This window comes from Pogona vitticeps, chromosome 2, assembly GCF_051106095.1.
Source record: "Pogona vitticeps strain Pit_001003342236 chromosome 2, PviZW2.1, whole genome shotgun sequence".
NCBI lineage: Eukaryota > Metazoa > Chordata > Lepidosauria > Squamata > Agamidae > Pogona > Pogona vitticeps.
In genome coordinates this window covers 54,645,466-54,667,508 of record NC_135784.1, presented here as the reverse complement: position 1 = coordinate 54,667,508, position 22,043 = coordinate 54,645,466, and the positions used below count along the sequence as shown (strand labels likewise).

At 40.2% G+C, this 22,043-nt stretch overlaps 1 protein-coding gene across 4 annotated transcripts in view; it reads right to left on the bottom strand.

Moving 5' to 3' along the window:
- The window catches only part of GRM7 (glutamate metabotropic receptor 7), a 568,639-nt gene that overhangs the window by 195,590 nt on the left and 351,006 nt on the right, over window positions 1–22,043 (bottom strand). For all 4 annotated transcript variants that reach the window (XM_072989463.2, XM_072989462.2, XM_020791423.3 and 1 more), the window contains exon 5: window positions 2,656–2,796. In XM_072989463.2, coding sequence (XP_072845564.2) covers window positions 2,656–2,796 — 141 coding nt within the window. The remainder of the gene's footprint in view (window positions 1–2,655; window positions 2,797–22,043) is intronic.

Here is a 22,043-nt window from a genome sequence, read left to right as displayed (position 1 = left end):
CGAATACAATTTTAGTAACTTTACTATCTTCCACTCTTCTGCCTGCCTGGGGAAGATGTTTGAGATACTTGAAAGCTCACACTTGCACCACTATGTAGCATTTTAATGATCTAGAATAAAATACATTTTCTAGTCCTGCATTCTGCAGTTATGATAATTTCTCTGATGTGGCTGGTAGTACCAGGCATATTTACCCTCAAGGCCATGAGAAACATCAGAAATGTCATACAGAAAAATGCAGTTTGTGCATACTAGAGTTTATTATCCCACAGCATTCACTTAAAATTGACCTCCTAAGTGGACACTACAACCAGTAAAGTGGAACATATAATGATGTCCAATCAGAAAACGTCTTAGAAGATTGTTTCAATGGGATTACTGTACAGTATTTGTTACATTATTTGAATAGCTGAACTGGTAACACCACTGCTTAAATGCTTCACTTACCTTGCAAACCCTGTTAAGGTCACTATAAGTCAGATGCAACTTGACAGCACATCATACATACACACATATTTTGTTTGCAGTAGGCATAAAAGGTGTTTCTTTTCTGCTTATCAGGGTATAAGACTAGCATTTTGACATGCTGAAGGAAATGTTAAGCTCATCTGAATGGACTTTACTTTATGTTTTACAAGGTAATTCACTTCATTGACTTCTGAATCTATAGTAGAACTCCCTTTTGAGCTGCATAGAAACGCAATTTTTGACTCAAGTATTTCACAGACCCATAAGAAAGTCATGAGGACATTAAGGGCAAAGCTGCTACAAACTGCAAAGGATCTTCTCTCAAGAATGGTACAGTTCATTTAAGAAAAGTATTTGCATTATATAACCTTTTCCAGAAGCATGCCCTACTAAACACAGGAGATGCACTGTAAGAATATCAGGTGTTTTTTTTTCCAGGTTTAGCTGTGCTCAACTATGCTTATACCAAATACAACAGAGATCTGTGTTAGATACAACCTGATAACATCTTATATTATGAAGTCCTTGGCTTCAGGCTGCTCTCAAAGACATTTCAGAAACTTCTGCTTCTCAGAAAAGTACCACTTGCGAGTTTTCTGTATCATACTTATGGGAATGTTCCACTGGTCATCACTGTGTCTCTTTCTCTCTGTGTTTTTCCTCTCTTCCTGGGGCTCCTCTTGCTCTCTGGCTCTCTCCCACCTCTCTTTCTTTCCATGTGATCCCTCTCACTCTTCCTTTCTTTTAATGGCTACTATTCTCTTTCTCTTTTTTTCTCTTTTTAAAGATAATAGCATCTTAAAAAGCAGATACATCACAAAGGTCCGCAAAGTCAAAGCTATAGTTTTTTCAATAGCAATGTATGGAAGTAAGAGCTGGACCATAAAGAAGGCTGACCGCCAAAGAATTGATGATTTTGAATTGTGGTGCTGGAGGAGACTCTTGAGAGTCCCCTGGACTGCAAGGAGAACAAACTTATCCATTTTGAAGGAAATCAACCCTGAGTGCTCACTGGAAGGACAGATCCTGAAACTGAGGCTCCAATACTTTGGCCATCTCATGAGAAGAGAAGACTCCCTGGAAAAGATCCTGATGTTGGGAAAGTGTGAAGGCAAGGGGATGACTGAGGATGAGATGGTTGGACAGTGTCACCAAAGCTACCAACATGAATTTGACCCAACAGGAGGGCCTGGCATGCTCTGGTCCATGGGATCACGAAGAGTCAGACACGACTTAACAACTAAACAACAACAAATTCTCTTTCTCTGGATCCAAACTCCTCCAACTTTGGCACAGAGCATACCCAAACTCTCTACTATCAGTCTGCCAAACATGATCTCAATTTAAGAACCAGTTTGAAAGTTATAGTTTCCTTTGTGTGAAACACCCCCCCAACCCACCAGTAATGGCTTAATGACAGACTGCATTGACTAGTCACATAATAGCAAAGTGCACTCCTGTACTCCTATAATTCATGTATTCTGCAGCTCTGAAAATAAGGTGGACTGTATAAGTTCTTAGATAGCTGGTGATGATGTTAGTCCTTTTCAGCAGAGGAACAGAAACAAAACAAACACAAAAGTACTCTGTTATCTTGAAGACATTTTTGAGATGTGGTACCTTTGAGACATATGTGGTGCATCTGAAGTGTCTGAAGAACTGGATTACAGCCACCAAGCTCACATTGACATAAATGTGTTGGTCTCAAGGGGTGTCACAATACTTTTGTGTTTGCTTTTGTCTTTGTTCTTTCTATAAAATCAGTTCTTAAAGTAGTCCTCAGTTTGGTTTCATTACAGTTGTGCAGAAAGTACAGCCTTCCCCTCCCCAATGCCTCTTTATAAATATACTCATCTTGTAGAAAATAACTATATTAAATAAAAATGAGATAACCACCTCTTTCTCTTGACCACAAAATCATTTGAAAATGTCAACTTACTGCTGGATCAACAGGCAGGAATGGAAAGAGTGCATAGCACTTAATCTATTTCTCCCTTCTTTTCCTGCATGGCTTCTGCTTTCTATTCTCCCCAACCGCACCCCAAACCTATGAACATTCAATCTTTTTTCTCTCTTTCTCTCTGTTTCAATCTGTCTCCAACCAGCTTTCCGTGCAGCAGCTACACAGAGACATTTCAATGCAGGCCACGTAATGCATCAAGAGAAGGACAAAAAGAATGAAATTACCAGTGCATTTACGATCTGTGTCTTCCTTTTTTGACCCACTAATCGTTAACTTGCAATTGAAGTTTTCTTCCCAGTACTCTGCAAACCACACATTTCTTCTGTTGTTCTCCAGTGTGCGGGAAGTAAAGTAGGTATCAAATCCTGAGAGAGAGAGAGAGAAAGAGAGAAAGAAAGAGAAAGAAAGATCTTGAGTTGTTATTGTTGTTGTTGCTGCTATTGGTTTTGTTATTATTATTTATTATTTTTATCCAGTAAACCAGTATGTAAAATGGTGTTTTAGGATTTGCAACATTTTATACAAGAGTGAATGAGAAATTCAAGCAGATGAACTCATTTATTGGTGCTCATGCATAAGCAGATAGAGCAAAACAATGGGAGGACACATGAGTAGATTGGTTGTTCAAAGCTCATATTAATACACTGAATATTGTTTGGGGAGATAACAGCTGAGACAAGAGTGTCGGACAGTGGCTTCCAACCAGGTGTTCTTGGACTGCAACTTCCAGAAGCCTTCACCACTATCTGTGCTGCCCAGGGTTTTTGGGAGTTGCAGTCCAAGAACATCTGGGTTACTCAAGGTTCAGAATCACTGGTCTAGGAAAGCCATGTTTTCCCCTCAGACCTTTTTGTCAAAGCATGAAATATCTGAAGTAGAATCCAGTCTTATATATCTTATATATTCAGAAGGAGCCATTTTTACTGTTTAATATTCCCTGAATATTATTGAAGAAAGCAACATCCTTAGGAATCACACCTTGCATTACTCTCTTAATTCAATACTTTCTTCACCCACTAACATGAAATAACAATGGAGTTTGGTTTGGTACAGAACATACATTTATCAGAAGAAACTGTATTTTGTCTATATATTCCCAGAGAATATTTCACAAACCTCATTTCCGTTCAATCGCTTGCACATTTTCTTTCCAGCCTAACAGGGTGAATTAATGGGGATATGTGCAAGATTTAAGCCTGCCCTAACTGCATGCAGATGTCCCAGTCCATATTGGGCCCCTGAGTTTGTACTCTGGCATAAGAATGAAGTAATGTTCTGGTGCACACACTATATTAAACATACTATATAGCATAGCCTACACATTCCAACATAAAGTACACAACTTCCACGTCCCTTTGTCTTCATGAATGACTTAAATATCACAAATATGCATACTCTGACATCTTCATTTCTTTTTCAGATTTTGCACATTCTCTGTACAGATTTTCTCAAGCATGTAACATGTAATTGGATCAGTGAGGCTTTTTACGTTTGCTTTGTTTTCGAATATTGCCTTACTTTGGGTTTAATGACACAGGGAAAGAGATTGCAGTTTGCACTGCTTGCGGAGCAGTCTGGTGTGATCTGTTTCCACACCATCACATGACACACAAAGAAATGTGCTTCAGCTTGACTCAAATCCACATCTGAACTAGACCTTTGTTGCTTCAACTGTGTGTGCATGCCATGTGCCATCAAATCAGAACTGACTTACAACAACCCTGAGAGGATTCCCAATGGAAGTGAGATATTTAAGGAGTGAGTTTCCATGGCCAAATGGGAATTTGAACTCTATTCTCCAGAGTCCCAGTCCATCACTCTATCCACTACACCACACTGGGAATCCACTAGTTCAGCTGTACGGTTTCTGTTTTGGGAGGCCAAGCTGGAGTGATTTCTTGGCAGATGGAGTGTTTACTTCAAGGAAAATAATTCCCATTGAAACAACGTGTGTGTGTTTGTGTGTGTGTGTGTGTGTGTGTGTGTGTGTGTGTGTGTGTGTGTGAGAGAGAGAGAGAGAGAGAGAGAGAGAGAGAGAGAGAAAGTTCAGGCAGCAGTCTGATTGCACCCTTTGTTTTCTCTCCCACCCTGCTTTCCCCAAATATATTTTTCTGCATATTCACATGTTTAGATTCCTGGTTTTAAAAGCAAATTACTCAACTTTCCCTTTATGTACACATATGCATGGTTACTAACTTGCCTGTTCTGCTCTCATAGTAGCTGAAATCCTGTTTGCATAGGTACACTACATAAAGCTAATAACATCACCTGCCATGGCAGTTTTTCAGAAATATACAAGCAATCCAAATCCTTCCAAAGGTCCTGATGATTCTGTGAGATCTCTTTCATTGGGGAAAACTGTTAAGGGGCACATGATGGGGGCAAGAAGAACCTCAACTGGGGAATACCCTCCATAGGTTCAATTGGTACCAGTACTGGCATTATTTCAGTGCCAAGTCGAGACATATTTATTAAAGCCTTTGAGAGGTTGAGGATCATGCCCTGGTTTAATGCAATGGTTTTAATGTTTGAATGTCATGCAGTCTGATTTAAAGTTGTTTCAAATATCTTATGTTTTAAACTTGTTCTACACAGCTTTGTAACCCACCCCGAGATCTTGTAATATAGAGTGGGCTATCAATTTTAAAATAAATACATAACTAAGTACTTAATTTCTGAATATCACAGGTACCAATAAAATCATCACTCCGAAGGTATGGGATGGAATTTAAAGAAATGCCCCCTCCATGGCTTCTCCATGATGAAAATGTTCCCATAGGAGCCTTTTGATATTGTGGGTGGGTGGATCAGGATTTTTTTATTATTATTTCTGAAAAATCACAGCTCATGATATCACCCGCCTTGTGCAGTGTAACTTACAGAAAAGGATTTTAGCCATCATTTTATAGGAATTTTTTGATAGTGGATTTTGAGCAAGGAAATCCAAAGTGCATTCAGTTTTACTCTTTTGTTTTTTAGTGCTGAAATAAAGGGAGGGGATTACACATAGCAGCTGCAGAATCTGCAGTGCTTCAGAAGATTAAGCTGCTGTTGGCAGCCTGTCATAATTCTTTATTGGGGAATCCTGTAATGAGGGGTCCTGCTAGTATGCATTTAGTTATTTAATTTGGCTGTTTAGTAAACCTTTGTGGCACGGTGGCTTACAATAGGGTCTTTAAAAAAATTTATAATAACACAAAAAACATTATCATTAACACTCAAAACACCCAATCACATTAACATTAAACAAAGGCAGCCAGCAATAATGTTAGAATAGCATTTAGGCCAATAAAACCAGGGACCACCAAACAAATAAGTACCATAGTAATAGCTGCCTAATTAAAACCTTGCAAATTGAGATAAGATAGCAACCAAGCGATACCTTTTTATGCCTACTTAAAAACCTGTAAGGATGGAACCTTAAGGGCTGTAATGATCTAATTTCAAATGAGACAGACTTCCAGGAGGGTGGTGCAATCACAAACCTTCTCTGTGCCTGCCTGTCTACGTGCTGTCACAGGTGGGCCTGAGAGTTGTGATTGCTACTTGTCGCATCCTGGCATGTGATGACAAGGAACAGCAAGAATTCTCCCTTCATCAGCTAGACCGCAAGACTTTTTTTCCCCTGGTGCTATCAGTGAGAGTTCTGGAATTGGTGAGAATGACTTTCTCTGAAAAAAAAGAAAAACTTCTTGGCTTGCTCTCACACCTGCAAACAAGAAATCTCATGGAAAGTTCCTTGCTGACACAGACAGACAGACAGACAGATTCCTTCCTTCCTTCCTTCCTTCCTTCTAATGGCCTTGCCACTATGCGGACCGGTTTCCAACACGTAAACATAAAGAAAACAGCCAGATTCCACCCAATCTTAAAGCTACATAAAGAAATATAAAATAAAAGGATAACAAATCTAAACATCAAGATAGCAGCAATGGAGAAAAAGAAAAGATTACAAAATGTAATGGTCAAAATGACCCTTCGACTGAGGTGGGCTGACTCAGATCTGAAGGGGTTTTTGTAGGAATTCAACAGGTTTTCTTCATTTTCCTACCACATCTACCTTTCTTTCCAAGCAGTTCCCCCCGCCCCTGTAACTTTCTGCCTAGGAAGGCGGCTTTTAAATGTTAAAATGTTATATTTTAACGTGTTTTTTAAAATGTTTGTAATTTTCTAAAATATTGTATTTAACCCCCACCCCTTTTTTTTAGCTTTTAAGTATAGTCAGTTTTTAATACTGTAGGCCATTTTGGACTCTCTTGGGAAGAAAGGTAAGGCATAAAATGGTATAGTATGTATGTATGGATGGATGGTTTGATTGATTGGTTGATTGCTTTGAGAAGTGTTTTAGTAATGTTTTACCTAAGATTTTAAATATTTTTATTTAAATCTTTTTTAATATATTTGAATAATTTACTGTTGTCAGCTTTTAATACTGCATTTTTAATGATGTCAGCCACCTTGTATCCTTTTTAAAAGAAGAACGCTGGGGTAAAATATTTAAAATAAAATAAAACTGCAGCACTTTACACTGGAGCTGCAAATCCACCAGGAACCATTTGGGCAATATCTAACCTACACTGTCCCTCTCAAGAAAGCCCAGGCAAGGGAGTGAATCCCTTACATCACTGGTTCTTAACCTTGGGTTACTCAGGAGTTTTGGACTGCAACTCCCAGAAGCCTTCACCACCAACTGTGCTGGCTGGGGTTTCTGGGAGTTGCAGTTCAAAAGCATCCGAGTAACAAAGGTTAAGAACCGCTGCCTTACATGCTTCCAAAACTCCAGTCACAGTTTGCACTCCCTGATTTTTAAGGCTCTGTCTCTGTACTAGAGACCATACTAGAGTTTTCTTTGGTAAAAAACTGTGTCTTGGACCTTCATGGAGGAAACTTGCCTTCTCTATTTGAAGTGTGAACCTCTCCCTTTGCCTATACAGTATTTTGTCAGTTTGAATAGGCAGTGAGCTGTATTGCGAAAGAAATACCTTTGATATGGAAATTTTTAAAAAGGATCTGAGCACTGTTGTGATTTTTCTTTTCTTTTTTCTCCCCTTTTTTTGTCTTTACCTAGGAAACTCATCTTTTGAGAGCTTACCTTAAGCTTTGCAGATTCTCAGCTGATAGATAGATCAATAGGGAACTCTTTACAGGGGCTTAGCTTTCTTTCAGGTTAAGATAAACTTTGCTAAATCAGTGCTATTAAGATAGTTGAGAATGAATTTTATGAGCAGACCTTGCAGCGAGTTTTTTGTCTTCAGAATCTTACCTTATAGATATATAATAGTTCCCTTAAATTTCCCACAGGCCAGAACCCATATGAAAAATAGCGTTCTTCAGGGGAAAAATGCTTTGTGGTTATGGCTGAAATTACTTACCATGCCCACTGGCCTCTCATAAAACATGTCTCTTGAAAATGTGCGTCTGTCTTTTTATTTTTTTTTAAAAAAAAGCTGACAAAAAGCACTCCTAAAGCAATTTCAGTATGGCAGATTTTCTTTTCTGCTTTAAAAAGAAAAAGAAAAAAAACACCAGCATTGACCATTTCACGATTGTATGTCTTCAAACTCAGACCTCAAATTTGAAAATTTCAGTTTTGTTATTTAATAAATGTACAGCCAGCATCTTCGTGAACACGGTGGAATGTTAAAGGAGCCCACACTAAACAGTTAGAGAAGTCTACCCCATTTCAGGGGTCAATCCAAGGTCATTGGGACCTTCAGACCAAATTGCGTATATCACAGCTTCTCAAACTTTCAGTTCTTGAATCCCTTCACCCTACCAAAGAACTAAAATTTTACCATGATAGAAACAAACAAACAAACAAAAGCATTTTTTTCTTAGAAAGATGTTTATTGGTTGATAGGCATTTTGCGACTGTTTATCATTTTGTATAAGGTGATGGACAGGAAGAAGGGGATAACTTGAGAAACACAAAATGCTTATTCATATGGCAAAATGTTGAAAAATAGATAGTTTGTGCCTGGTTGGTTGGTTGGTTGGTTTATTTGTTTGTTTATTTATTTATTGGATTTCTATCCCACCCATCTAGACCAAAGGTCTACTCTGGGCGGTTGGTAGGAGATGACACCCAACACTTGTGAGAGGACATGGAGCTTGACAGAGTGATTTCTTAGAGATTTCATGAGAAAACAACGGTGTCCCACCTAGCTGACCATGGCCAAAATGCCTGCTGCATGTAGTGCCCTAAAGAAGGGCCTGAGCCTTGCTTTAGATAAAAACTGCTGCCTATAGAGGGCTTTAGAAGCATCAACTTCCATTTTCGATCATGCCACCAAGAATCAATGGGGGTGAGGTGTAGGCTCATGAAAGAATCTATCTGGGCAACATGCAACCTACAGGCTGACTTGTACACATGATCTAAATGAATAGATATAGGAATATGGTAATACAACAATGATACTGTTGATAATGAATAAATGTGGAGTTTAATTCTGCTGGTAATGTAATGTATATCTCAGGCCACTATCATTTCTATTTTCCAAATAAGGTTTTTTTCTGTATCTTTTCTGAGGCTTAAATCACCCTGACTTAAATGGATGACAACCTTTTTTCACAGGGTGAAATTGAAGCAGATGTTTGTAAACATGAGTTTTACTTCCTTGCTGGCCTCAGATAATATTATAAGAATGCAATAAAAGGTATTGACATGACAAACAACATTGCCTTTAGTTCTACTCCTTTACTAAGCTTGGCATTTGTTCATATATCTATGGTTCCAAGAGGTGAAGCAGCATCAATGAAATGCACAAAACCCCTTTGCAAATAAGAGGTATCGTAAATCAATGGACACATAAGCTGAAGACTAGCTGGACGTCAGAACTCTGACCTTTATGCCAGCAACAAATAAAGCTCTCATGAGATCAGGCTACAGAAACAAGAAAGGATGGGGATGTCAAGGAGGGTCAAAGGCCCAGGCAGCCGTCTTAGCTGGGGTGATACTACACTGACAGCTACTAATGGGACTTCATGCAGCATGAAAGAGCCCTGATCCCTAAGCTCTCAACACAAGCCATGCATTACAGGATGAGACATCTCCTGCAAAAGCCGGGGATCCATTTGGCTGGCTTCTAAATGAAACCTTGCTTCAGTCCATCCCTTTTTTAAAAACTCCCTATTTGCCGCTCTCAAAACATCATATACGTATCATGGGGTGCACAGGGAGCTCTCGTGGATGTGTTTTTGCTCTACCAAACATAGCAAATTCATGTAGCCTCTTTTGTTTCCATGAAGTGACTTGGAGTAGACTTGAAAATTCATCCGAGAGTATTTCACAGCATATTCAAATAGCCAATAACTAACTATTCACAATTTGTAAACAGAGGAAATTGCTCTCAGGATTATTACTTTTTGGTTATTTCCCCCCTTTTTTCCTTTTCTTTTGCAGAATAAAGAAATGGAATACAGTATTTAAAATATGTTTTTCCTTCGAGCAACCTGTGGTACCATTTAATTCAACTGTAAATTATATCATTAGGTATGTGAAATATTCAGTATTGTGTGGATCTAGAAAAGCTATGGGAGGACCAAATAGAAGACAGATTAACTCTGAAGGGAAATACAACCTTGGATTTCCAAGACCTGAGTGGGACTGATAACGATAGAGGTCCCTAATTCATAGGGTTGCCATTCATGTGGCTAGAAGTCACTAATTCATAGGGTTGCCATCAGTCAGACGTGACTTGACAGCATGGAACAACAACATTATAGGGCTGTGCTGGAGTGAGATTGCATTCCATTTTTCATTTGCTTTATGTTTTTCTGTAACTTGGCTGGTCTTTCAGCTGAAATCAAAGTTAAGTAACTCAGAGGTTATGAATTGCTGTGATATCTGTTTCATTTGCCAAATGCCTCTGTGCTTCTTGAAATGCTACGAAAGTAAGCAAAAGGTTTTTCTTTGAGCATGTATACGTACTTTGGAAATTCTAGCAGAATCATGGTAAGAGTGCTTACAATTCTTAGCAACACTTTAAGGCATCACACTGCTCCCAATTTCTCAGTAGCAATACCTACAAAATATTGTAATGAACCTCCCAAGGCTTGCTTAGTTACGCTAAGCTACGGTGTCATTGTTCAAAGACTTCCTTCTCTCTCTCATTAATATACTACAATAGTATTAATTTTAAAAAGTCTCATCATTCATGAAATAGCACCTTACTATACAGCCACAATCAATATTTCTTCTTTTATTTACATATGAGTGTAGAACATTTCCTATTACCGCTTTACAGACAGCTTCCGAATTAACCATCATTAAATAGATGGAATGCTTTTGATTATAGGCATGGCTCTGATTAGAAAAAGCAACTGCTGAACCCCAAAAAGTGCTAAAATCATTCATTGCTCATCTATTCCTTGGAGGCATGGATAATGAAATTATCCTTCACCTGAGATAGGGTATGCTATTTTCTGATGCTATATGATCCACAATTTTTACAGTGATGTCCATTTATTTAACTTATGCAAGTTGCACAAGATTTTGAGAGGTGCTGCTTTGTTGCGTGGACTTCTAAAGAGCTGAGGCACTTAATGCATCCTTTGCCTGTTTGTGAACAATCAGCTAGCCATTTTGTGCTTGCTCTATGTGTATGTGTATTGCTGTGGATCACATCCTTATAGTTGAGAATCTCTTCTACTGTAGTTTTCCTCACAGTTGCCCTTAAAAGTTTCCATCTTCTTTTCATTTTTATGGCTACAGTGTCTACTTGGATCGATAGTTGAATCAAGATACAGAAAATATTTAACAATTTCAATTTCTTCACTGGCAGCATTAAAGTTATGCAAAGAATCACAAGAAACCCAAGCAATTATCTACGGTTCATTATTTTTGAAATGCCATTTGCTCTGTTTTCCTTCTATATTATGTTACATTTACATTGTTCCTATAGAACAATTTTTCATAGGCAAGAAATATACAGGTTATTTAAATATAAAAGCACTTTGACTGTAATAGCCCCATTTACAAAGCCCTCCATGAATCAACATTTTATGTCTATAAGTTGAGCATGACTCTACTTAGAGTATATGAAACTGAAAGAAAAAAGTATTCTTCTCTCACCTACTAATGAAACTTCAACTTTGATCACATATACAATGCTCCTGAAACAACCTATGTTATTTTTCTTTTGATATACCTTCAACACTGTGCCAAGGTAGAACAATTGTTAATATGCATATTTTTGGAACAACAAACTGGCTTTATTTGAAGCCTAACTCAAGGTACTGCTTCAAGGTACATCATCCTTTCTTGGGGCTGAGTGTGTGAGAAACTGAGTCTGGTTTAATAATTAATAAATAAACTTCCTTTATTATGTAGTGGATAAAAGTAGTTCTGGCAGCAACCCACAGAAAAGATTGACTTATAAGTCACACTCAGTAGTCTACCCCTTATTTGTTTACCTCAACTGGCACTTACTGTCCCAATCATTCACTCCGTGATTCTGGGAATTAGAAAAAAATATGTTTCAATTTACTTACAATTCTTCATGGATAAAAAAACCAAACATCATATTCTATAAAACAAAATGCTGACGTTACTTAGCTGAGCTTAACTGACTGGTTGATTAGCTTCATGACTGACTGATTGGTTACATAGCTGGCAGAACATATCACCCTTACTGTCCACTTCTGAAAGATTCCATTGCTAACATTAAGAAAATCCTGACTGGAAAAAGGCAGGGAAAAGAATCAGAGGTAGAGCAGGAACTATTAGCCGCTACTGGATTGACTGACATTGAGCTCTAGTCCAGAAAAATCCGTTTCCAGCCAAAATCTCTCAAAGGGATAATATGCAGGTTGCTGTATTCCCAACATCACCAGCCATCAATGTGGTCAGGGAAAGTCAAAGTTAAAGGGAGGGAATTTCTAGCCTCAGGCCTAACCCAGTCATTGGACGTTCCTTATCTGTTCTACCAAGGACCCTAGAATAGCTTTGTCTCCCACCAAGCCATAGAGACCAATAAAGGAAAGTTCCCCTGCATGCTACTGGCCTCCCCAAGTGGGAAAGCTCCAAACAGTAATCAATGTTAACAGTGGAGATAAAATTCTTCCATGCCTTTACCTCCCCAAGAGGAAGGCACAGGGGAGGAAACATCATCCTGCTTCAGGCATTTGCTGCAGGTGCTGATTCCTCCTTTGGGATCACTAACAAGGGCTCTGCACACACCCCTTCCTGATCTAATCTTCCCAAGAGGAAGACACAGGGTGGAGTACTGACTCACCACTCTGTATCAAGGCCCAATTCAATCCTCCACAAATCAGCCCATTTAATTTAATATGAATTCCCTATCAGCTGAATGGGGGACATAAAAATGGCTGTACGTCTGTGTTGTTGTCCTTGTTGTGGTTGCTAAGGAGAACTCACTTCTGCTATTTCAGGTTGGATGTTTCAATTGGATGTCAACGGATGCTGTGGCGGGAGGATTCTGCTCATGCAACAGTAAGGTTGTTTCGCCTGATGCCAGAGGGAAGATCTCAAACCAGACAAGGGAAGAAGAAGGAACTCTGAAACTGACAGGTATGGAAACAAAGGGAGCTGTAAGAAAGACCCAACCGTGATAAAACCTATCCAGTAGCAGAGAGATCTGGACAAAAAAAATCCAAGACAATATAAACCCGAAGTGACCTTCGACATGGGCCCCCTCCATATTCTCAGCAATGAGAGAATGCAGAAGAGGTCCTTTATCTTTACAGAGAATGTGAAACTATTAGTCGGCAAAGCCCAGGTATTTCATTTCTGGTCATCTCATGCCACCTTGCTTTCTTTCACATATGACATCCTAACTTTTTCCCCTCTCTTTCCTGTTTTTTTCTGCACATTTTAATGAAAATTTTATCCCTTCATATGCTGGATACTCCCAGTACCCATTGACACTGGGACCAGTCCAAACCAGGGTGCCCCGAGGCTGCCACAAATAGACTAAATTAAAGCTAGGACTCATGACATAACCGATACTAGTGCACAACCCTAGTTTATTTATGACCACTTTAAAAAATGAACAGCAGTCTAGAGTGCCAGTCATAGGATCATAGTGCTTTAATCTTACCACCTGAGTCCAAAGAAGTAGAATAATGGGAAATTCGGGAAAGCAAAAAGATGAAAACAACAGACACTTCTGCTGTGACATGCTACCCAAAAAAGTTGTGATAGATGGGCTTTCCACAAGCATTTGGGTGCCCATTGGGGGAACAGAATGCTAGACCAGGTAGGACTTTGCCTCACCCAATATGGCTGTTTTTGTTTTCTTACCTTGTACAATGAGTTGTACAACGGGCAAGAATCCCATAGAAAAAATGGAGTAGCCCTCATAGTCAACAAAAGAGTGGGAAAAGCTATGCTGGGATATAATCTCAAAAATGATAGAATGATTTCAATAAGAATCCAAGCCAGATGTTTCAACATCACAGTAATCCAAGTTTATACACCAACCAACAATGCTGAAGAGGCATTATTGTAACGTGGCTGGCCACTCAGATGTCACTGCCTCCTCAGGCCTCTCAGAATGCCCACCACATCACTTCACACTTGCTGCCACCAATTCTAATGACTATTTAAGAAGGACAAAGGTTTCCTTCAAAACAAAACAGGTTTATTGATAACAAAATAAAATATGAAAATCACAAGTAGCTATTCACGATGTCAATCACTGCTTCTTATTTAATTAATCACAGACTTTCTCTCACTGACTATCCAGGCACACAGGCCTTTAAACAAGCTCTTTCTCCCTCACACATCAGATCTGATCTTTCGCACCCTCTTCACACCCCTTTTTCTTCCAGCTCCTCCCTCTCCAGCTTCCCCCTCCATCACCCCATTGGCTGATGATGCACTGCCCAGCTGTGACGGACAGGTGAGGACAGGACTGACCAATTCTATGAAGACTTACAACACCTTCTAGAACTAACACCAAAGAAAGACGTTATTGTCATTATAGACGACTGGTATGCTAAAGTAGGGAGTTGAGAGATAAAAGGAACAACAGGAAAGTTTGGCCTTGGAGTTCAAAATGAAGCAGGGCAAAGGCTAATAAGAGTTTTGTCAAGAGAACAAGCTGGTCATCACAAACACTCTTTTCCAACAACACAAGAGGCGACTCTACACATGGACATCACCAGATGGCCAATACCGAAATCAGATTGATTATGTTATCTGCAACCAAAGATGGAAACAAGACCTGGAGCTGATTGTGGCTCTGTTCATCAGCTTCTTATAGCAAAATTCAAGCTTAAACTGAAGAAAGTAGGAAAAACCACTGGGCTAGTCAGGTACAAACTAAACCAAATCCCTTGTGAATACACAGTGGAAGTGAAGAACTAGATTTAGTGGACAGAGCACCTGAAGAATTATGGATAGAGGCTCATAACATTGTACAGGAGGCAGCAACAAAAAACATCCCAAAGAAAAGGAAATGCAAGAAAGCAAAGTGGCTGTCCAAAGAGGCATTACAAATACCGGAGGAGAGAAGGGAAAGTAAATGCAAGGGAGATAGAGAAAGTTAAAGAAAATGCAATGGAGACTTCCAAAGAATAGCAAGGAGAGACAAGAGGGCCTTCTTAAATGAACAATGCAAGGAAATAGAGGACAATAATAGAAAAGAACAAACCAGAGCTGTTCAAGAAAACTGGAGATGTTAAAGGAACATTTTGTGCAAGAATGGACATGATAAAGGATAAAAATGGTAGGGACCTAACAGAAACAGAAGGCATCAAGAAGAAGTGGCAAGAATGCAGAGAGGAATTATGCCAAAAAGATCTTGATATCCTGGACAACCCAGATAGTGTGGTTGCTGATCTATAGCGAGACATCCTGGAGTGTGAAGTCAAGTGGGCCTTAGAAAGCTTGTCTAACAAGACCAGTGGAGGTGATGACATTCCAGTGGAACTATTTAAAATCTTAAAAGATGATGCTGTTAAAGTGCTACATTCAATATGCCAGCAAGTTTGGAAAACTCAGCAGTGCCCAGAGGACTGGAAAAGATCTATCTACATCCCACTCCCAAAGAAGGGCAGTGCAAAAGAATCGTACAGTTGCACTCATTTCACATGCTAGCAATCTTATGCTCAAAATTCTACAAGAGAGACTTCAGCAGTATGTGGACCTAGAACTCCCAGAAGTATAAGCGGGATTCCGAAGGGGCATAGTAACTAGAGGCCAAATGGAGGCAGTGGCAGATTTTACTTTTATGGGCTCCGTGATCACTGAAGATGGTAACAGCAGCCACAAAATTAAAAGATGCCTTCTGCTTGGGAGGAAAGCGATGACAAACCTAGACAGGTTGTTGTGGGTTTTTCGGGCTCTTTGGCCGTGTTCTGAAGGTTGTTCTTCCTAACGTTTCACCAGTCTCTGTTCTGTCCTCTGAAGATGCAGGCCACATAGATTGGCGAAACGTTAGGAAGCACAACCTTCAGAACACGGCCAAAGAGCCCGAAAAACCCACAACAACCATCAGATCCCGGCTGTGAAAGCCTTCGCGAAAACCTAGACAGCATCTTAAAAAGCAGAAACATCACCTTGCCAACAAAGGTCCGCATAGTCAAACCTATGGTTTTTCCAGTAGTGATGTATGGAAGTGAGATTGGACCATAAAGAGGGATGACCGCCAAAGAATTGATGCTTTTGAATTGTGGTGCTGGGGGAGGCTCTTGAGAGTCTCCTGGACTGCAAGGAGATCAACCCTATCCATTCTGAAGAAAATCAACCCTGAGTGCTCACTGGAAGGACAGATCCTGAAGCTGAGGCTCCAGTACTTTGGCCATCTCATGAGAAGAAAAGACTCCCTGGAAAAGACCCTGATGTTGGGAAAGTGTGAAGGCAAGAGGAGAAGGGTACAACAGAGCATGAGATGGTTGGGCAGTGTCATTAAAGCTACCACAATGAATTTGACCAAATTCCGGGAGGCAGTGGAAGACAGGAGGGCCTGTCGTGCTCTGGTCCATAGGGTCACGAAGAGTTGGACATGATTTAACAACTAAAAAACAAAAGAAGGAGTTACTGCTTCCATTTCTGGCAACACACTTCAAGCTGCATACTGTCTAATTTGAGCGTATTTGTAAAGAATGGGATTAGTTTTCCTCACATAGTCACTGAAATACTATAGAAAGAGATATTGTCATTTCAAAGTGAAAAAAAAAGAGGAAGATAGGAAGGTGCAGATGGCCTTATCATTAGTAATAATAATAATCAAGTGCTGTCAAGTCAATTCTGAGTTATGGGGACCCTTTTCAGGGTTTTCCAGGTAGAGAGTACTCAAAAGTGGTTTACCATTCCCTTCTTTCAGAGGCTCCCTGGGACTGTGCAGCTTGCCATAGGTTGGCTCTACTCGCAGAAGGCACAGTGGGGAATTGAACCCCCAACCATACCTATCTCACTGACCTGTCCAGCCAGCTAATATCACTACTACCAATGTAAATTCTTCATTGTCCTCACTGACAAGGATAAGCAACTTCAAAAATATTTTCCCACCCAGAAGATAATGAGATATCTAGTTGCATTCTTATCAAGAGAATGGACCAAGAATGAACCAATGGACCAAGAATTTGTTGCACAAGTGGAGCAAAATACACTTTTAAGGCTAATAATGCTTTAGTCCAAATAAGGCCACTTGTGTAAAACGACTACAGTTACATCTTGTTGAATTAAATTTAAGGATTAGAAGCATCAGTGGCATTGTTAAGTCTTTAAAAAAAATCAGTAACCCAGGCATTTTGTGCTTTCTGGATCTCTGTGTGCTCTGCTTTTCAAAAGGAATGGACACCCGCCAATTTGCATATATCATAGATAAGGAAAAATGCAAAGTGTGCTTCTTATATACCATCCCATAATGCTTGAAACATTCTCTGGGCAGTTTACAATTTCAATTATGCAGGCTACACACTATATCTTGACTCCCAGGAGCTGGGTACTCAATTTACTGAGCTTAGAAAGTTGGAAGTCTGAGTCAACCTTGATCCAGCTACTTAGGTTTGCTGGTCTCAAACTCAGGTCCTGAGAGAAGGATTGAGTACAGTACTGCAGATTAACCACTGCACCATGAGGCTCCTTCTACACTAATAGTGTTCCTTGTCTTGCTCTAGCCTGGAGGCAAGATGCTTCATAGTGCTTGAAAATTCCTCAGTTAGGGCTTCATCATTATTTAGCTCCCTCTACAGCTATGCTGCGTCCACCCAGCGCTGTGACCTAGCACTTAAAAAAAACACAATATTTCAAGATACTGGCTACTGGAGCCACCATCAACATGTCCAAAGATGACTGTGATAGAAAACCTGTCCAATCTGCTTGGTAACAGGGAAGCAAGGTGATTGGCTGGGTGGCACATGTGACCAGCCTATCCAGGAGAGCCCAAAAGAGGACGCAGGCTGGAGGGCTGAAAAGTAGAGAGAAGTAAAGTGTAACAGACGAAGGAGGGTTTTGGGCTGTTGAGTTGTAACTGAAAAACAGCTGAAGCTAACATGTATTTTCCAAGTTGTTGTTCCTTTGTAATAAAGAAAATATCATTTTTCATTCTTCAACCACAGGTTCTGGTGTGGATAAAGCTATTTTTAAAAGTGGCAAGGTAGGTTGGGGCTAGTTACAATCGTATTTTGTGAGACACTGGAATTACGTCTTGAGATATGTCTCCTGAGGAAGGTCCATACAAAGTATGTCTCAAATGACTTGGCCTGATTCTGGCCAGACAAGGAGCATGACCCATCACCTGTCTTTCATGCTGGTTTACCATATGTTCATTGTCTTGTTAGATTAGTTAACTGAACTGTCAAAGAAGTTGGCATTACTTTAACCTTCCCTGAGGGAGGTGGGCTGTGACTTAGAAATATTCATACTTGCTACTTTGTTAACCATTTATCACTTAATCAGAAGGAAAGAGGAAGAAATGAGGGCCTATAACTAATACTGTAAAAGGGCATAATTGGCCACAGTGGGGTTGGCAGATTTTGTATTGATGCAAGAGAGGCACAACCATGTTGAAACTAGCAATATTGCTTAATTATGGCAATAGGGAGCTCAGAAGTGGGTTGAACTCCATGGGAATACATGTGATATGATTAGCCAAGCTAAGTCACTAGAATTTATTTATTTATTTATTTATTTATTTTATTTATATCCCGCCTATCTAGTCAGTAGACCACTCTAGGCGGCTCACAACAGGGGTACAACAATGACTAAAAACGAATTTACAAAGAAGAAAACTTTCAACCATAAAATTATAAACTAAGAAAAAGAAAAAAAGGAAAATCAGGATTAGCTAAGGGGGGGTGGGGGGGAAGGCCTGCCGAAACATCATTGTCTTTAATTGCTTTTTAAAAATACCCAGCGAGGGGGCCGCGCGAATGTCCGGAGGAAGGTTGTTCCAGAGGCGAGGAGCCACCGCCGAGAAGGCCCGATTTCTTGTCTTCTCCTTCCGGGCCTCCCTTGGCGTTAGGCTCCTCAACCTCACCTCCTGGCTCGCGCGAGTGACACGGGTAGAACTTGGTGGTAGAAGGCGTTCCGCCAAATATCGAGGCCCTAAACCGTTTAGAAGTACTCAAATAAGGGGATCAGTGGCTTTCAACACCTCCCCTCCATTTTGTTACATGTGTGACAAACAAAGTTGCAGTCAATTTTTTAATGCCAAGACCAGTGTCGTCCTTCTCAAGTGCAAATATGTTTCTTCATTTTCATTTTCTAAAATTCATTTGCAAACATGCCAAGAGCACAGCATTGGAACAGCTTTCTTCACCAAAGGGAAGCGTTTGGGCAGAGAGTATGGTAAGGATGGATTGTCTCCAAGTTACTGGGGAAGGCAGGAGGACCCTAAGTGTGGGATGGAACCAATAAAATTAAAGATCCAAAATGAGAGAGATATCCTAAATAAACGGCTGAATTAAAATGCATGTTTAAATTGTATTCCAATCAGTGTGTCTAATGGCTCAATTGTGAAGCCTTCTGCTTCAGTAAATAAAAGCCTGACCTTTTCTTCTACATTAGTTGCCACTCTGGAAGCAGAGGCTTTTCTGGAAACAACTAAAACAGGTCACTGTTGCAAGATCAGGCAACAACATTAGCTAGAGCTCTTATACATAACTAATGGATTAACTAATTGGGTAACAGGGACGTGGTGGTGCTGTGGGCTAAACCGCAGAAGCCTGTGCTGGAGGGTCAGAAGACCAGCAGTCGTAAGATCGAATCCACGCGATGGAGTGAGCTCCCGTCACTTCTCCCAGCTCCCGCCAACCTAGCGGTTCGAAAGCATGTAAAAATGCGAGTAGATAAATTGGGACCACCTCGGTGGGAAGGTAACAGCATTCCGTGTCTAAGTCGCACTGGCCATGTGACCACGGAAGATTGTCTTCGGACAAACGCTGGCTCTATGGCTTGGAAACAGGGATGAGCACCACCCCTTAGAGTCGAACATGACTGGACAAAAACTGTCAAGGGGAACCTTTACCTTTACCTTTACCTAATTGGGTATCAATCTCTTGCTGGTTTGCTGATATCTTGTTAAACCAGCAGTACCATCTCTCTCAGCATTGTTTCTTGCCCCCTCCATGCCATGGCTGTGCATATAAATACTTTCTCACAAAGGTGAATTAGCTTCAGCTTCCCAGTGTAGATGGAACAGGTGTTTTGTGGATTTTAAAAACATCAATGCTAGATATAACACTGGCTGACCATCTATGAGCAGTGGGAGAAGCCCAAACACTCCTGCCACTTAAAGCAGGAAATTAAGCCGTATACTTCTCCCTGGCAGAACCCCAGTCCTGGCTAAAGGAAGATATGGCAATGGAAATGCCCTCCTCCAAAAGGAGGCAGCAGTTGTGTTGCTAGTGATGCCGGGTGTCTCCCATTTCAGGGATGCTGAGCAACAGGAGTTAATCCAAAGCACAGAACATACATTGTAGATAGGGTTCAGCACCACCATTAGCAAAGTGTGGATTGAAATTTGAAGTGGATTCACAGCACCAGTGAAATAGGAGTCACTGGGTGGCACCTACCATTCTAAGGCCTGACCCTTGAGAACAGGAGGAAGAAAAGGAAGAATATATGTATTCTTCCTTGAAGAGGAGGACAGTGCTAGTGGTGCTTGTTCTCTGCCACGTACGGTGGCCATTCTCCAGAGGAAGGAAATAGAAGTGGAGAAGAAGTAGAGGAAACAGCAACTACCAACTCCTCCACTACCACCACATTTGGAGAGGTGGACAGAAACTCTTCAGGATGTGAATAATGGGAAGCAATGAAAAAGGGAGTGTTTAGCAAGTCTAACTGCTTATGGGAAAGATAACCTGCTGACTTGGGAACACAGAAATGGGTTGGGGAACATTCACGGTCTGCAGACCCCGTGGTGCAATTCTCTGGACTAAAACATGTTTCTGTGAAGTCTTCAAAAGTATATGTTTCTCTGTATACATTTTTGAAATTTTGAAACTCATTTTTGAATGGATCCTCTAGCCCCACCCCTGCTGTGGATCATGTTGTAAGAGGACAGGTGTATGGACTTCCAACCACAGACTGCACCTGAGTCTTGGTTTGAGACAGGCTTTGAATCAGGTAAACCCGTATCAGAAGTTCTCACTTACCACAAGCTGGGGAAGAAAATCTGGGTGGGAAAGAAAGAAGATGGAAACAGCAAATACACAGTGCAGGAATGAGTGGGCTGTGGGTGGCATGAGGCCTCCAGGCTCCCACTACTATTGGCCAATTAAAAATGCATGCTAAATGACGGACATGTGGATATGGGATCTCATTGTGCTACAGCAGAGACATACAGTATTTCAATACTGGAGGAAGAATCTCTTTAGAGGTTTATGAAGCACATTGTCTTGTCTAAACTTTAATAAAAATTCAAAAAGTAGTAGACTTAGATATGGAAACAAATAGTACCTTCAATACATCTAGAATCTATCATCAAGGTGGACTTAAGTCCCTTCATAAGCGATTAATATCCTACAGTATTTAATTATGAACTGCCTAAAATATTAACAATCTACTATGAAGTTTAATAGAAAAGTACAGCACCATGATCCTTTTTCCCAACTATTATAAACAGGTATTCTGACATTTTCCCAGTAAAATAAATTTGCTTACTTGATCTCCTTGTAATTTCATTACGTGAACATTTTTATACTTGGGTATTACAAATGATCCAGCTTATTCACTGCCTGCATTATTCACATTTTTAGTTACAACAGAATCATTTATTTCGTGGGGTTTTACAAGGTAAATGTACCATAGCTATTGACACTATGGAGCAAGAGACAGCAGTAAGCAGAGAGACAGCCACCATAAAAAAAAGGTAGATAAGTTTTGAAAAGTTTTTCAAAGAGGCCTTTGGTTTCTAGAGGGGAAGAAAAGGGAGAAGAAAAATCCTGAAAAGTTTTTAAGGGATTTCTTTTTTGGCTCAGGATTTGTTGTCAGTTCAGGACTCCCAAATGATAGATTTTGGAGGAATCGTTGTAAATGTATGTTGTTTGTGCAGCAAGAATGTGAATCTCACAGCTTCTCACTCTCAAAGCGAACCCAAGTGGGGTTGAGGGGAGAGCCTTGTCTCCTCACAGCAGAATTTCTCTGTCTAATCCTTTTTCCTCCTCTTTGAAAAATCTTGTAGGGAACCACATTGAATTT